Source organism: Ammospiza nelsoni, chromosome 16 (genome assembly GCF_027579445.1).
Source record: "Ammospiza nelsoni isolate bAmmNel1 chromosome 16, bAmmNel1.pri, whole genome shotgun sequence".
NCBI lineage: Eukaryota > Metazoa > Chordata > Aves > Passeriformes > Passerellidae > Ammospiza > Ammospiza nelsoni.
This window is the reverse complement of record NC_080648.1, coordinates 5257745-5275828: the sequence shown is the minus strand read 5'-3', so window position 1 is coordinate 5275828 and position 18084 is coordinate 5257745. Positions and strand designations below refer to the sequence as shown.

The 18084-nt window shown below is 41.5% G+C and overlaps 1 protein-coding gene across 2 annotated transcripts in view; it reads right to left on the bottom strand.

The window, feature by feature from the left end:
• The window catches only part of SLIT3 (slit guidance ligand 3), a 487770-nt gene that overhangs the window by 107806 nt on the left and 361880 nt on the right, over positions 1-18084 (bottom strand). For both annotated transcript variants that reach the window (XM_059483464.1, XM_059483463.1), the window contains 3 exons: positions 11508-11658; positions 10344-10418; positions 1945-2088 (listed from right to left, as the gene is read on the bottom strand). In XM_059483464.1, coding sequence (XP_059339447.1) covers positions 1945-2088; positions 10344-10418; positions 11508-11658 — 370 coding nt within the window. The remainder of the gene's footprint in view (positions 1-1944; positions 2089-10343; positions 10419-11507; positions 11659-18084) is intronic.

Below are 18084 nucleotides of genomic sequence, written 5' to 3'. Positions count from 1 at the left end.
ATCAAGGAATATTGTAGGAAAGATTTCCAGACCTGGCACAAGCTCTGGAATGTCATTATCATCATCAATTTTGAAGACAAAACTCAGTAATCATTCTATAAAATGGTCTTTGCTTGGTGCTTGTAGCAGATGAATCAGTGCTGTGTTTTGGAAGATCCATCTCTCTGAGTTGTTATGGTAACAATGAACTCGACAATAAAGCCTAATTAATCTGAAAGACTGGAGTATCTTGTTTCACTCCATTGCAGAAAAGGCTCATGTGTATTTGTTACATTGCATGCCAATCAATATCTGGGTCTGTAAACATCACTGCACTGCTGTGATATTCCTACTTAGGTGAAAAATCATTCAGTAATTAAAGCACACTACCAAAGACCCACAACATGCATGCAGCTCCTGCTGCTGCTGCAGTGAATTGATCCCCAAACTGAGGAGGGTGAACCCCTGGGTATCCAACTCCGGGGTATCCAGTGAACAATGGAAATTCAGACTCCCTGCGAAGTTTGAATTTACATCTCACATCGGTATCTGCTAGCTGGGCACTGAAATGCTACATCAATGCTACCTGAAAATCACCAGAGAGAGTTTAGATGTGGCTGGGAAAACACTGAGTGTCATCACAGACATTGCCTGTTTGAACACTCTGCTGCTTTTGCATCACTGCTCTCTGTGCAGTTACCAGCATCACGGTCTCTGTAATTTTGGGATTGCAGCTGGGGTGAAACTGTGTCAGGAGAGACCCACAGGGCACAGAGAAACACCTTTGCCAGGTGAAGAGCACCAGCTCTAAAATGAACAAGCAGTAAATGGGAGAATAAGGCCCTTAGCAGCAGCAGGAAACATTTCTCCTGCCCTGCATGGAAGGTATCCGGCAGCAGAACTGCAGGATGGGATAATTTCAATGCCAAAATGTCCTGCACAGTGATTTCTTACATTGCAGGAATCCTTTTAAAAGCTGGACCATGACCCTGACAAATGCAGCCCCTTTGCAAAAGATTACTATTTTAATGCTGAAAGAAAGTCAATTAATGGATAGCAATATGTGTCCCTCAAGCCAAAGCCTTTGGTTTCATATCATGGTTCACCATGCACTGTGTGCCCTTCCTGAAAGAACACTTAGACTCACAAATCCTCATATCATGCTGTGTATATTTAGACTGCTTTATCAGCTGGGGGAAATGTAGGTCAGGTCAGCAGGATAGCTTGAATGTTAAGCATCTTTTTATTAAAAAATGCTGAATTTTGTTTAGGAGCACTGCCACAGGCTGCTTTACAGTATAAAAATTAATTTAATATCTATGGGCAGTATTTTCAAATCCCTTAGTAAAGTGCATACATTAAATTGAAGAACAGATGGCTGTAACCACAAAAAATATTAATGGAACAGCAAAAGTTCCATATTTGTCATCACAGAACAAAGTCCTTGAAATGAAACTTGAATTTCTTTTTACAGTTGAGTAAGGACTGTACTAATTGTGTCATGATACCTTCCACCATAAGTAGTATTTTTTTGCTAATGAAATTGCAGATTTTAATTGTATTTTGATTCCTAGAGTCTATTTCTTGTCAGCCCCACCTAGTCAAGTGCTTTCTTTCTACAGCACAGCTCCAGTTTGGGTGGAGGAACAGTGGGAGGATGGACAAAGTGATAGCAAACATGTTCCTCAATGTCTTGTTTCCAGAGGAAATAACAAAATAATAAAAGCATTAAATGACTGGAAGTGACAAATTTGACACTTGACATGTTCCCCATCATGCCAGACCTGTGAAAATCTGTCCATTTTATAGAAATAGCCCATAAATCTCAAACCTGCCCAGGAGCAGAGATAGATTGAAACCCTCAAGGCCGAGCAGCAGCAGTGGCTGTGTAATTACAGATATTTTAGCAGCACTGCTGAGCCTGAGCAGTGCCCAGGGAGGAACAGAGGCAGGGCTCTCACTTACAGGGTCTTGAGCCCCGTGAGGCCCCTGAACATCCTGCCATGCACGGACTCCAGCTGGTTCTCTGTCAGGATCAGCTCCTGCACGCCCGCGGCACCATCGAACGCGCCCTCCCGGATCTCCTTGATCTTGTTGTTGCTCAGGTTTCTGGAAGGAAACAGCCAGTGACAACAAGAAAATCAGTAGTGCTTCATTCCAAACGTCACACTGGAGGATTTGGAGATAGGGAGAATTGATTCCTTTGAGGGTTATCTAGAGAGACCCATCCATCCATCCATCCATCCATCCATCCATCCATCCATCCATCCATCCATCCATCCATCCAGCAAGGAGAGCATCCAGAAATTCAAAGGTTTCCTACTGTTCTTACAAATAGCTCCCTTGCACTCATCAAAACCACAATTATTTCAGGTAAATCAAGATAATTTAGATTAATGCAGTTACCAGATTTTAATACCTCATGTAGTTGTTTCTTATCCATGTCTCTGCAAACAGTAATTGGGAGTTTCCAGCATCTGATTCATGCCCATGAAGTTATGGACAATGTTCGGCTGTGGGTGCTCATCTGGCAAGAGCCAGTTAATGTAACTGCCATTGAAATGGTGTCAAAAATTGAAATATGGGCCACTTTTATTCACTGTACCATGTATCTGATACCAACTTCGGTATGTGCACTTAAATAAAAAAAATCACTCAAAATGAAACAAGTATCACTTAATTGTCAATTCACAGCCACTGCAATACACAGCATTATTTTCTAAATGTTTACTCTGCCTATACAGTCACAAGATGTTTGCTTATAGATCCATATAACAAAACTTTGATCTACAAAGTCAAATGAAGTTCTCCTGAAATGCAAAATTAATCTTTTGAATATTTCATATTTGTGAAAACCCCCATGAAAAGACAATTTCTAAATGATAAAAGTGCCATCAGAGATGCATAAAAATAAATGGCATTTAATTATTTAGAATATTTATATAGAAGGCCTTAAGCACATTAAAACTTTGAGCCTGAGTCCTTCAAACATCTCCCATGATGTCCTGTATAGATTATGATGAATAATTCTATTTGTTGAGGTCTATGACAGGAAACACTGGTCTTTGTTTTGCTATCTACAACAAAAAGGAGAAAGTACAAGATATATTTTTGCTCCCAAGAAGATGCTAAATTCCAACACCATTACTCATGCAGAATAGCACATTATTCCAGAAATGATCCCAGCACAGACACAGCATGAGTAATAGTTCCAAAATCCAATTCCAGGTGATATAAAACAAATGACAAGGTATCAGATTAACACCTGGGTTACTCTGCTCAGAAGAGCTGGCAATCTTACTGGGATAAAAGTTGACAGAAGACATGGAAAGAGGACAGCTTGGCCTCAGATAGAAATAATGTGGGTCTTGCTCTTTTCAGAAGTCATCACTTAATAAAATAAAATAAAAAAAGAGCCTTGGAAATATGTTTCATGTGGGAAACTGGAGTACACTGGTTTATGTCTGCTGAACAACTGTCAGAGAGTGGGCCCTACAGCATGTGGCCCATCACCTCTTGTGCTTTCTTGTGATCAGAAAGAATAGGAGCACGCCAGCAATCAGCCAAAAATAACATAAAAACATCTAGAAATACTTACAGGCAGATTTCTCTTTCCAGAAGTTTAGTGCTTTGTGCTAAGGCTCACATGAAGAGTTTATGTTCAGTGTCAAAGCAAGTCAAGGGAGGATATTCTGACATATGCATTTAATTTTGGGGCTCAGCTATTTCTCCAGTGGAAATGTTTATAGCTCAACATCTCTCCAGAATGCTGGTGTAAATAAATGCTCCCAAAGATGCCCCTCCTGGTAAAGATCATGCCACGATGAATATTTGCACAGAATAAGTGAGTAAATGTTTGTGGTGGGAAGGGAGGGTGAGTTGCTATAACAGACAAAGACTTTGCAGATTGCAAACTGACCTACAGTTGTAGTTGTAAAGTTTTATTAGTTACTTTTTGCCATGTAAAAGATATTTAGGTACATGTATTAAAACAGGGGGGCAATTTTAATGGTCTATTAGATACTGAAGGCAGAAAAGAGCAAATATTGGAGACAAAAGCTGGTCACCATCTGCAAAGGAATTGGCACCTTTATACAGTGCTAACATCTGAATTTTAATTGCTGCCAAAGGACTTCAGCAGATAGGCAACTCTGCTCATTTGAGTTAATAATGCCTGATCTTTTCAGCAAGACAGAATTACCCATAAATATGCCAGCAGCCTCAGAAGAAGCCAATTATAAATACCTTTCCCATGCAAAAGATTTGCAAATCCAACATTATGCTGAAATCAAAGTTGCAAGGCAGAGAAAGGAGAAGTTCTGCAGTAATAAATAGGTAAAGATGTTACAGTCCTGCAATCCTGCCTGGAGTATTGATAAAGCAGATGCTCTGCCAACCTGGATTTTGTTATTTGTCTTCCTGAGTTAGAGTTTCCCATATCAGAATACAACAAAAAAAAGCGGTAGATGACAACATTCAGTCACCAAAAGGAAAAAAAAAAGTTTCCTCCTACAGTCTGAACAGCTAGAATAATAAACATGAAGAGCTACATACTTTTCAGTCTAAGAGTTACCAGGAAAAATAATCAGCTGGTATAAAGCTTAAAAAATGAAAGCACTGTAACCTTTTGCCTGGTCTGCAACTCTGAGACCTCTAACTCCATCCTTCCTAGCTCTAAAAGATTCTTTTATATGTGATCATCACACTTGACAAGGAATTTTTTTACCAGAAAAAAACCTACTGACATTTTATAGCAAACTCCCACTACTGAAAAGCCCCATCCTCTTGCAACACTGAGCTTCTACCAGGAATTCTTCTTGAAATGCTGGCAGACAGTGGAAAAGAAACTAAGTTTTGAGACTCCTCTGCCCTCTGGCAGGACCCAAATGCGAGCCAGCCTGACTCCTGAAGGCTTTTTCCATAAGGACTTCCTGATTTACCCTGGTCATAACATTCAATCCTATTTCCAGATTTTATTTTGGGCAAGAGGTCAAAATAAATTTTCAGCAAGCCTGGGTCTGCTTTATGGGGGGCTGTGAATAGGAAATGAAGAGATCAAGAAGCTATCAAGGTGACATTGTTCACACAGCTCACTTTTCAGTCACTTTTTATTCACTTCAGGGCTGAAGTTTATAATAATATTATTTCTGTTGATCTCATAACTGCAAGAGCAAGCTGGATTCTGTTCAGAATTTACAGAAGCATTCACCCTGCTGTACCTGCTGGGGCAATGTCAGCAATGCAGTTCCCAAGCGCTGAGTTACTGATTCACCTTTTAATCTGGAAAACCCCTGAGAGAGATCTGCAGCCACAAGGGATCTGCTTGGTCTCACCTCCAACTCTGCAGTTTTATCACAAACCCAGCCTGTTCTGAGTGGGGTTTCCCTAGAATATCTCTATCTTCTGGAGATGTGCTTGGAATCTTTAAACACATATGAGGAGGAAAAGCCCAGAGCTGCAGCATTCCTCTGGAGGATGCTGAGAGGGTTTTACAATAGTCTGGCTGGGTTTGGTGGTGTGAGCAGCTCAGGAGCTGCATTTTGGCTCTTTGCTTGTGTATTTTGTGGGCAAAGTGCTAGATGAAAAACACTGTATTTCACCCCTTCTACAGTCCTAAGTCTACGGAGCTAGACCCCTACAATAAATAGTGTATTGAGTATTAGAGTTGGGGGTGTTATGTTTTTGAAATTATCTTCTAGTAGTACCAAGGTAAAATTGCACTGACAGCCTTAAATACTGCACACAGACAGTGAATTGCACCCAGCGCCACCCCTGCACTCATCCAGCACAGCAGACTGATGGCCTTGCTGTAAAAACCACACTGAGCCCAAATGGCACAAAGCACAACACACTCCTCAACCCCATTTCCAGAAAATAAAGTCTGTTTCTGTGTAACAAATGACTGCAGCCTCATTTGCCATGGCAAAATTCATGCTTAGGGGAAGGAACAACAGGTAACAGCTGTTTCCAAGGGCACAAACTACTTCTGCCTCCCCCAGAAACCTGATAGCCTGGGTTTGAAGCTGACTTCTAGTCCACAGACTTTATCATGATTCAATTTTATTTCTCATGTAAAATGTTCAGATCCTGGTCTGACACTCCATACAGTTCAATCTAGCAGGAATACTTACAGCCAAATTAAGCCTCCAAAGGCAATTACATGCTGGAGGTGGGTTGGCAGTACCAGCTATTGGCAAGCCAGCCTGACATTTCTTATAATAAAAACCATATTATATGTTCACTTTGTAACTTTGGCAAGGCTTAACTGAATGAACTGTTAGATGACCCTTTCAGGTTTTGAGGTAAACATTTTTCATTACTCTTGTTCTCAAGAGAAGAGGTCAGTCCCCTTTCTCCCCAGCAGTGCATGAAGTATGGCAGTTCATCTCTCTATTTTTGAATGTGAGCTCATGGCTGAATTTTTTTTCCCCTGCAGAAACAGTGGGAATGATTTCCTGTAGGCACAGGGCAGTGGGCAAGCTCTAGAGATGGCATCTGGGGGCTCCAGCCTCTGCCTGTGGGTCAGCATCCCATTTCAGCAAGTCTTTCAGGGTCTCTCTGCGCTCCCTGAGCCAGATACCCAGGGGGTTTTGGACATTGAACCTGTCATGGCCAGGAGACCCTCCAGGGGGTTTTGGACATTGGACATTGAACCTGTCATGGCCAGGAGACCCTCCAGGGGGTTTTGGACATTGGACATTGAACCTGTCATGGCCAGGAGACCCTCCAGGGGGTTTTGGACATTGGACATTGAACCTGTCATGGCCAGGAGACCCTCCAGGGGGTTTTGGACATTGGACATTGGACATTGAACCTGTCATGGCCAGGAGACCCTCCAGGCTCCCACTGCCATGGGAGTCCCCAGGCACTGGGGATTTTTTGTTAAGTGCTCTGTTCCCTGTGTAAGTAGATAGTAAACAGGAGTGAAAAATGCATACTATGTAAGAGTATACACAAATTGGAAAGCATCTGTCCTCATCAAACCTTCAGGATTTATGTTCTGAAAATTGGAAAAATTTGTTTTTATTGAAATCTTACAGTAGGGAAGTACAGTGCATTGGGATTTTCTCTAATTAACAGCTGAGGCATTGCCAGGGAGTGGTGGGGCTCCCAGTGCTTGATTCATGCTGAATTTGGTGGCTGCTGCAAGAAAGGAACTGCTGGCTTCCACAGAAGTCAGAACTTCACTTCTGTGAATGGGGATGTCTCCCTTCTCCCTACCTGACATGAGACCTTGATGTGCTGAGTGGGAAGATCTCCCTGGAAACATTGCAAGATAATTCCCTGTTGTTTCTGCATTGGAAGCATAATTCCCTGTCAAAGGCAGCAGCTTCCAGCTCCCATGGCTGGAGGGCAGCAGCTCCTGGAGCCCTTTTAGGACACCCCCAAAAATCCAAGTGCTGGAGCTGCTCCCACTCCTAAAGAGCTCAGAGATGCATCCTTGTATTTCTCCTGCACTCCAGGCAGATCCAAAGTGCTCTTTGCCAACCACTGCAAAATATCAGCAGCACAGTCCTTGGAGCCTGAAGCTGGTGGGATGGGGATGGGACTTTCAGAGCCTTCAGCTTTCGCACAGGCAAGATCAGGTAAAGCCACACAGTAAAAACACAATGAAAACAAAACAGAGGTCACTGGAGAACCCAGTGAATTACTTCTGGACTGGATTAGACCTGTCTAGAAGAATCTACACCAATCTTGTCATTCTACTGTAAAAAGCATTAAACATAAAGAAAATTTAAATTTAGGTTGTGAAAACCACACTGTGTATATGGGATTTTGCAGCTAATTATTGAAGTTGATTAGTTTTTTAAAGGCACATTCAAATATGTTAACCTTTTAAAAACCAGTAGGGTAATCTTTGGTATTTAATTTCTAAGTAAAATGTGGCATCACATTGCATTATGTATCTCTGACCTTTACATTTTTATATCAAGAATTCAATTTTGTTTTGCATTAAAATGTATTAAACCCTAGGCTGACACATCATACAATAAGGTTCAGCTTAGGAGGGCTATTTGCAGACAAATTACACAACTGCTAATTACATATTAGAGGTGGGGTTGGTGCTACCACATGTTGCAAAGGTGGTCTGATACTTCCCTTTTTTGCCCCATCATTTTGACTCTGTCTGGAATTCTGCTGGAGCTTCACAACCACAGTGGAACTGTGGCTCTCTGAAATGAAGTTTATTTTCCAAGTTCCTTGGCATGGATCTGTCACTACTCCTAAACTCAAGTGAAAGACAATCAAAGGGCAAGCATTCAAATACCCTTCAGATATCCATATTACAGATATTCAGATTCATTTCAGAAAAAAATAGTATTTCAGAGAAAAAATAAAGGAAAAAAATGATATTATATGATATTATTTAGGCTAATGCCCTGCCACTGCAAAGCTCTGAGCTGTTTTCTTAAGCCTAGGAAGCAATTCAATTTCCAGACAGATTCCTCCATCTGCTGTTTGCCTTTAACACTCAAGCAGACAAGGAATATATGATGAGACAGAGTCAGCAATGTCAATCAAATAATAGTTAGGTTTCTTGTCCCTTATACACACTAAAAACTGGGGATTGGATCAATGCTGTTCCTCTCTGACTCAGCACCAATCCCATCTGAGGCACTGCCCACATTTCCCTTCTTGCTGGGTGGAGAGGGGCCTTTCATTAGCAGAGGGGTTTGGCCTGGTAAAGGCCAAATAATAACTTGGGGGTTTGTTTGCTTGTTTCTTCCTTGTAACCCCTTTTTTCACAAAATGGAAGAAACATGAAAAGATGTCTAATCTGGCTTTTTAGGGATCAGGCCACTGAGTAAAGTTGTGGTTGAAATGTTGCTGTCCTCATATGAAAAACCACTGTTTTCAGAAAATCCCTTTAATTAAAATGGAGAAACTTCTTTAGAGCATCAGGCAGAACAAAAGAAATGAGCTCAGCTACAAAGATTTCCTAAGGAGCCTCTGCTTGGAGGCTGCCAGTAAAACCCAGCAAGAGACCCTTTGTAGGGTGCAGTTTCCTTTTGCCATGAGTTTGACCTGCTCCTGCACACCTCTGATCTCAGCAGCTACCAAGGACAGATAAAGAAATCTTTGGTTTCACAGGAAATAAACTCCCAAAAATACCCTCACATTTCACGCTGGATTTATTCCCAAAATACAGCCCCTGTCGAGGCATCCCTCCCTCTGAGTGATCGATGAGGACAGGAGGGACAGCACTGTACTTCCCTACTGTAAGATTTAAATAAAAACAAATTATTCCAATTTTCTAAACATAAATCCTGAAGGTTTGATGAGGACAGATGCTTTCCAGTTTGTGTATACACTTACATAGCATGCATTTTTCATTCCTGTTTACTATCTACTTACACAGGGAACAGAGCACTTAACAATGTCAACATCATTTTCTGAGTGCACTGTAGCTACAAATTATTGATCATTCATAAAACATGAGGCAAATGTTTGTGATTAGTTCCCCAAGCCTGATGGGCTGTGCTTACACAAATACAGCCCCACCCCAGGCTGCAGTGCTGCATCTAAAACTCTTGCAGAATTAAACAGAATCCCACTGCAGGTGCCTCCAAAGCCCCTGAGATCTCACAGGGACTCAAATGGCCAGGAAGCTCCAGATGGCAGAAACCACGTGAAACAAATGCACAACAAATTGCCTGGGTTGGTTGGGTTCCCTAAATAAGCTTGATCCAGACAATAAAACCTTACTAAAAGTAAACAGTTAAATGAGACATTAGCAATGGGTCCATAGGGTTACAACTTTAAATAACTTCAGAAGGATTCATTTTGAAGACTATCAGCAGGTATCTGACATATTATTCTCTTTCCAAAACACTGCTTTAATTAAATATATACAATGCACTGTGCCAGGACTGTCAGCAGAATTATACAGCTACATTTGAATGACTGATCTATATGTTTGCTAATTTTTTCTCCTCTCTAAACCAATAATGATCACCAGAAGCTGCCATTGTCCATATCTCATAATATTATTTTCCTTTGACTATCTGAAACAACCCCACCACAGCTGGAGGCACACAATACATTTGAGAGACAAAACCAAAATGCTAAATGTCATAATCAGCTCCAACAATGAGCATACAGTGGAATAAACTCTGGGACAGAATTCCTGTCAGTCTCTGAGTGAAAGACTAAGACACGTAGCCTTAAAAACCCACTGAAATGTCAGCCTAGGGGTCTTCATCTGTCAGTGTGGTTTAACTGTGCCTGTCCATCCAACAGGGAACTCCTTCAGTTTTGTTAAACTCACATTAAAAAAGTGATTTCTACTACTGCAGTACATAAATACAAAAACTCATCCCTCTCTCCTTCCTCCCAGTCCAAGGCTTCCAACTCAGACTTACATTTTCCTGAGGTTGGGCAATTTCTTGAAGAGTCCAACAGCTTCCAAAACAGAAATATCATTGTCATTGAGACGCCTGAGAGGAACAAACAGAGAGGTATTTAATGCTTTCCAGATGTCTGTGGATACATCCCTGTGACATTCAGGGCTGCCATACAGAGATCCATGACCTTTGTGAAGCAAGGCTCTCCCTGCCATCTCCCCCAGACTCCTACAGGTAACAGAGCTTAGCTTTGAAGGAAAAGGGACATAGAGGAGTATCTACAGTGAAAGCTTAGGATGCCCTAAAGAGTGTAATGCCAAAGGACAGTGTCAGAGCCCCTTCATCTCCCAGTGCATGGGAAAAGGAATTATTGAGCTAATCCGTTGCACACAAACCCCCTGTGCGTGACTGAACCTCTGTGGTGCACTCTGCTACACCAGGCACGCAACTGGAGATGGGGCCATGCAACCAGAAGGGCTCTGATTTCAGCTGCTTTCCTATAAAACTCTGCTGATCTTCAAAATGAATGTGAAGGCCACTGTCTTGGCAGGCTTGGGATGTAAAATTCGTTCTCTGATTGAACATAGCTCCATTTTGCTATGCAGAGTCTCTGCCGTGTTTCTGGATGTCTCTCATATTTTTTCTTAACTTCAGATCAATAATTTTAATGAGGTTTTAAATAGAATAAGCACAATAAATACAACACTAACTCAAAAAAAGAAAATTCTGTTTTAATGGGCTACCAATGCAAGAAAAGAACCAGAATCTTCAGTTGCTAAGCAATAAAAATGTTTTCTCGTACTCAAATGTCTTGAAGTTACATTAATTTAGTAAGACCTGCTCCACCCAAGTAGCAGGCCATGCTGAGATGCAATGAGCCCCCAATCACAGGTTCACTCAAATGGGTAAAACCATTTCTTAAATGGTGCAAAGGCAGAGGACTCCAGAGTAGACTGGACAGGAAGGACAAAGCTTGGGCTTGGCCAGCATTGGAGGAGGACACAGGGCTGGTGCTAGAAAAATGAGAGTGATGGTGCAACTCTGAAATAAAATTTGCCTTCCCATTTTCACACCGGGATAAAACTAGAAGGTGCCTTTAACAATCTGAGTTGCTTTTGCAGCCTTTAAAAATCAGAAAAGCCAACAAGTGCAGCTGCAGGGCCCTGTCAGAGGCACACTCACAGGTCGGTGGTGTACTCAGGGAGGTGCGTGGGCAGCCGGGTGAGTTTCTGGTTGGAGCAGTCCACCACTGTCCCCTCACAGCGACACTTCTCGGGACACACCAGGTCCATGAAGCACTTCCCAGTGAATTTACTTCTGTAATCCTCTGAGCCTGCAATAAACGGGAAATATATTCCAGCAAACAGTTGTTGAGAACAGCAGTGACCATGGAATCCACCCTCAGCATTGCCTCCTGTCATCCCCCAGCTCCTGCAAACACTTCTAATACTTGCCAAGGACTTGTGCTCAGCAATTTTTAAAATTACTCCCAAGGCTTGTCCCTGGTTTTTCACTCTCCCCTTAACAGAATAATTCCTTGTCTAACAAGCCTACCTGTTAAGGTATTTTCCAGCAAAGTCAGTTTTTTCCCATCTGGAATTTAGTCCAGCAACAAGGAAAAGGCATCTCATGAAAGAATTCAAATTACAAAAGACTTTTGAAGATATCATTTGAAAATCCCAAATGTACAGACCTCAGCTATTAGAGCTGTTTTTCAGACCAATCTTTTATTAGACGACCTTGTCAACTTTCCAACAATTAGATATCTTTATTAACTATGTTAAACAAACAGCAAAGGAAAGTAATAGCAGTTTAAATAATTTTCATTTTAATTAAGGAATGGGTAGAGCATACTTAGTGAGAAGCACTCCCTGATGTACCATTACACAGTGATTGCCAGACCTCTTTGACTGGGTTTTTGACCCATTCTAATGAAATGCTTTTCCAATTAGGCTCAGAAATAATCTGTCCTTTTCAGGTTTGGTTTTTCTCGTTTAATAGCAGCAGGTTGGAAACTCGATCTCAGTGCTTCAAGGAACCAGGAGGATTAATAAATGTGTGTGTGAGCAAAGCGCTGCCAACCCCCCACCATGCAATTCCTGCCCATTCACTTCATATTTCATAATGGAAGCACCAGAACCATTGCAGGAGCCCTGTGCAAGGCCCAGGGATTGTAATCACCAAGAAGCATTTTTCTAGGTTTCCAAATTTTTAAAAGTCAATTACAAGACTTTCTCAGAGAGAGGAGCTGAACAAATGTTTTAAGAACCCAAAAACATCAACAAAAACTTAAACCTAACCTGAAATTTGCTTATGGAGCCTTGATGACATTCATCACCTGCTCCCCCTTCCTGACTGACAAATACACCACTGCCCAGTTTATGACCATGCACTATTTTCTGAGAGAAAAATGACATTTCCTAAATCCACTATTATTTTAATTTATGTTATGCATTATCTCCACAGGGTGATGCAGTGAAAAAAAGCAATTCTAGAGGCAATCTAACACTCTGATCCCACAGCCACACTTTGGTTTAGTTTTGTAATTCCAAGTTGGATTATGAGAACACTGACATACAGATTTGTACCTTGGTACTTCAGTGGTGCTAAATTCTTTGCTGGTTTTTGGGCTTATTATAAATTATACATGTAAAGTGCAACTTTCCTGACAGCACAGCACTTAAAGCATTAGGACCAGTGGGCATTTTAAAGCATTATAAAAATACAGTCTAAGAGTTTCTCCACACCATTATCATTTAAACACTTATCCTTTTAAAAAAAATCTAACATTTTATTTCCAGTCCTAGACATTCCAAGCTGGGTAGTCAAAATGTTTGGTTGTTTCTGATTCCTTGGAAACAATATCAAAGACAAACAGTTATCAGAACCAGAGTTTATTAAAATTGCTACAATTACAGTACACATTGAATAACCCACCAACAATCAGTGATCAGAAAGTTGGAAATCTCCAACTTCAACCTTGTTGAAGCACTACTAAGTTTCCTAGTAAAAGTGTTTGTTGAAAAAATAATCACAAACAACGTAAAGTTTCATAGGGTAGACATTTATTAAGTAAATTTTTTAGTCTACTGAGGGATACAAGATTCACCTTCCCATGGGGAAAAGGGGATGGGAGAGTGGAATTCTATATGAAGGAGAAAAAGCAGTGTATAACATTGGAGGGCGAAAAAGAAATGTTTGGTCCTCTCTCAAGCTTTCTGGCTGAACAAATAAAGAATTTTATCACACTTTGACTTGGCACACAACCTTCCACACTGCAGCAGCTCTCAGAGGTTGATGCTGCCTGGGCATCTGTACCACAACTGAAAGAGGGGAAAGGCTCAGCTCAGCAGGAGAGGAAGGGAGCAGACATCACCTCCACACTTTTTGTTCCTTCTCTCTCTTTCTCTCTTTTTTTTTTTTTTTTTTTTTTCATTTTTCTTTTTGAGTTTAAACAAGAGTTACTTGGGTAATCACGGAGTCAAAAGGAATCAACAGCCTGTATGTGCTCAGCAAGTACTCAGCCATCTCTTAGCCTGAGAGACAGCAGGAATCACCTGCCAAAAACAAGATAAAATTTACTGTTTGACCTGAGCCTCGAGATCACTTGGACAGGTGGCTGCTCTATTAAGATATTCCCATCTGGGATAGCAATGTGAAATGCAGCCATCTGCTTGCAGAGCTGTTTAAGCACACACACATATCCATTCCTGCTGACTGCCAGGCTCTGAGAGAACACAACAGGACTCAGGAAGCACAGCTCACCCCACAGGCATGGAATACTCCTTGTGCACTGTAAAATCATCCATGGAAAGCACAGAGAAGAGATGCGGGACAGAACATGACCCAGGAGTCTCTAGCAATTCCCCAAATGAGGAAGAATTAAAGCTTGCTGTAAAACAAGTAGCCAAGGCAACAGCAAGGCCTGTGTGTAACTGAGGGCAGTTGTAGTTATTTGATTTGTTACTTACTCTGATAACATTCTTATTATTTCACAACCAATGTGACACTACTATCCGGTACTGTGATTTCTTCTTATCATAAAACAAACACACCATGGCATTCTACAGAACAGCAGCACTGAGATAAAGAAACATCACATTTCCAAGTGCTCAAACATTCTATGTGCCCTTCTGATACCCACATGGAGAATCAGGCAACAGAGAGAAATATATTTTTGTTCTACACTTCTTATAAAGCATTGTTTAGAAAACCTGATTTCAGTTTTTAAAACTTAGCCTTGTCCAAAGAACTTAAGAGGAGTTCTGGAGGATCTGTACTGCTACAAATCGGGCTGCCTCAAAAGTGACCTGACACATTCATCCCAGAAAATTATCCAACTGCCTCAAATTTGGCACCAAAAGTATGACCATTGAGATCAGTTGGTCTAAAACTTGAATGAAAGACACAGGAATCTCAAAAGTTCTTCATACAACCACAAGATCACAATTCTCATAGGGAATAAAAAAGAAGTGCATTTTTTTGGTAATAATTTCACATTGCTACTGTTAATTTTTATCAGTAACTACAGATAAAATCTAAGAATCCTGCATGTCCTTCTTTTGACAGTTCCACAATAGAGATGTGAGAAATTTGCAAGACAAGGAAATATTTCAATGTAAGAAAACTTCTGTATGAGACTCTCAAAGTCCTTTATGAAAAGGAGTCATTATCTCTGTGTAGGAGGGGAGTTAGGCAGAAGTATTTTGAAGATCTCGTGAAAGCTGTCAAAGCTAAAATGGCCCATTTGGATTTGCTGACTCAGCTTTGCCCTCTGGAATTATTGGACAGTGGTGTTCCCAAACAGGCCATGTTAGCCATGTCATTTTCAAGAGATGAAAACAATGTTTTGCAGACTCTTCTGAAGCTTTTTTTTGCATTATATTTGTTCACAATGCAATGCCAGCACATTAAGAGCAGGTCCAAAGTTACACTGCATGGCAGGCGTCTTGCTGCAGAAATGGCAAGTGTACCTCAAATAGAAGGATTCACTGGACAGCTCAAACAGACAGATGCAGCTTACATTATGCACAGAGTATGGAGACAAAAGTGATTTTTAATCTCTGTAGGTATGGCTGGAATCACCCTTGAACATTATCAACCAACAGAACGCCTGACTCCTCCATTGTGAGAGCAGTGAAACAGATTAATGACTTAGGAATACATAGAAATGCAGTAATTCTAATTACTCAGAAATGGTTATTCTGCATGCAAGCCCTGTGGAAAGTCTGTGCAAACACCTCTGTGGCCCCCTGGGAGCCTGGTTAGCAACACTTCTCCAGTTCCACCGTGCCCAGAGGGAGAAAGGGAAAGGGAATCTCTCACCTTTCGATGCTTCTGCCCCAGCAGAAGTATCCAGGCATGCCATGCTGCAGGGAGTATGCAGCCTTCCATGGTGCTTGACAGAACCATGTTCCATTTGTATTGTTCTACCACATGGTTAGATCAAGCACAAAGGAAAACCCCATGGACAGCCAGAGTCAGAGTTAGGCAGCGCCAAAGAGAGAGGAGCGGTCAGAGGAAGCAGCATGGAGAAGCACAAGCTGGAGGTTCACGGAGAGCTGCTCTCCACTGCACCCATGCAAAAAGGTGCTGGATACAAGAGGTCATCCTTTATGCTACTGCAGGAACACCCTGGAGCACAATTGGGGTTAGTGAACACGAACAGAGCCCGGGCGAGTTCAGAGACAGAGCTGGCACGACAGAAACACCACCAGAGGAGAGCTCACTGCTCCTTCAGAGAGCACCTGCAGCTCCCACCACACACTCAGTGCCCAATCCACACTGCTTTTTATTACTTACTCTCTCCTGGTGTCTCCTTTCAGTAAAAATGCCATTTAGGTTTGCTCCATTTATTTAAATGTAACCGTAGAAATACCGCAGCCCATGCTAATAGCAGCAGATTCTGAGCTGATGGCCGAGCTCTGGCCTCAAATGCTCCCCGAGTGCCCTTTGAGCCTGATTTCAGCTCCCAGAGGCCCCTCATGCTGGTGGCACTTACACTGACAATCTGCAATTGCCACTGCTTTTCTTTTCTTCTTATTTTGGTTTCCTCTGCGCTTCCCAGCAGAGCAGCACACACGCGCTACTGCAGACACAGACAGCATTTTGTTATTCTGTTTCTGAGCACATTTGTTGGGTTTTGTACATCACTCTCTGATGGAAGCTGAGCGTTCTCTATTTCCGACATCCTGAATTATTTCAACAGCTTTGCTCCTGTAACTCATCCCTGCAACTCTGACATATAAAGCAGAACATTCAGTTCGGGCTTGACTGCTCCCACTGGAATAAAGCTCTCCCTGACTCCACTGTCTGAGAGCTGTGCCAGTGGACAATGATTTTGAAAGTCACATCTCAAATGCTTACAGGATTCCCAGATGAGAGAGAGAGTGTCTGTCCTCTGCAACTGCTCACAGAGTTCTGCTGGACTCCAGGGAAGGTCAGTGCTGGTGCTTTTAAATACAAATCACTTTCCTTAGTAAGGGGTTTGCCCAAAGAACAAAGTCAGCACCAGGCAGATTATTCATTACCTACATGGAGAACAAGGCAAGTGCTTGAGCAGAGATGACAGATAATGCAGCAGGGGTCTGTGCTTCCCCACTCTGCCATGACCCAGCTCTGCTGTGCAGAAAAGCCAACTCTGAGTTACTTGGGAACTTCAGGAAATAAATCAGTACAGTGTTAACTTAGCCACCCCACAGTGAGGGTTTGGTTCAGCAATGAAAGTAAGGCAATTTGATTTTTTAGTCTAAGAAATAAACTGAAATAAACTGAAGCAGTTTTTTAGGGGAACCTAACACAAATCTTCAATCTCCACAGGCTGCCAAACTAGCCAGACTCTGAATTGATAAAAACATTAGATTATTAATTTTCTTCTGTGACTCATGCAATGTGGCACAAAACCACATTAATTTTCTCGCCCGATTAATTCAAAGTATGCATAACCCTGGAATCCACACCTCATTTGCTTAGAAATTATATCTATAACTAGCATTCCTGCCAATAATTTTGTATGGCTCCAGTGAAGAAGGATGTAGAATCCTATATCCTTATTCCTGCACTGCTTTAATAAAGCAGAAATTCTGGCCTGGGCTCTTCAAACAAATTAATCCACAGAACTCTGTTAAACAATGACAAGTAACAGTTCATATCTTCCAAAGACTTTTATATTATATACTGATTTACAGTATTAAGTGGGATATCTGTAATAAACTCAGCAATTTCAGTGTCAATGAACTCTTTCAGTCCTACTAGAATCAAATGCAGTCTGAGCTCTGCAAACACCTTCCTGAGAAACCCCAGGAGAATATTCTGAACAAGTCTCTATTCCTTTGCTGCACTAATTAAACACCACTTACAATAACTGCCTCAACTAATCATCAACTGCAATGAATGAGAGGTACCAGCACACAAAGAAATCTGTCAAAATCCTAATTTATGTCCCTAGAATGCAGGAGAGCAGAAATACCAGGAAAGAACACTATTTTATAAATTACATTTAAATAAATTCCGTAAGCCTTTTGGATGTACATAAGATCATCCTGCATAAATGTCTGCAAAAAAGAAGTTGAAAAGTGAAATACATCTCCAGCTCTGTACCAGCTTCCATGAAAACCCCTCCCTTCAGATACTTTACACACAAGCAGCATTGTTTGGTTTGGTGTTCATTCACTTCTTGTAATCCACATTCTGTTAATCAGTCACTGAACCTGCATTTTGTAAAGAATTTGTACACAGGACCCTGTTTTAACTGTCCCAT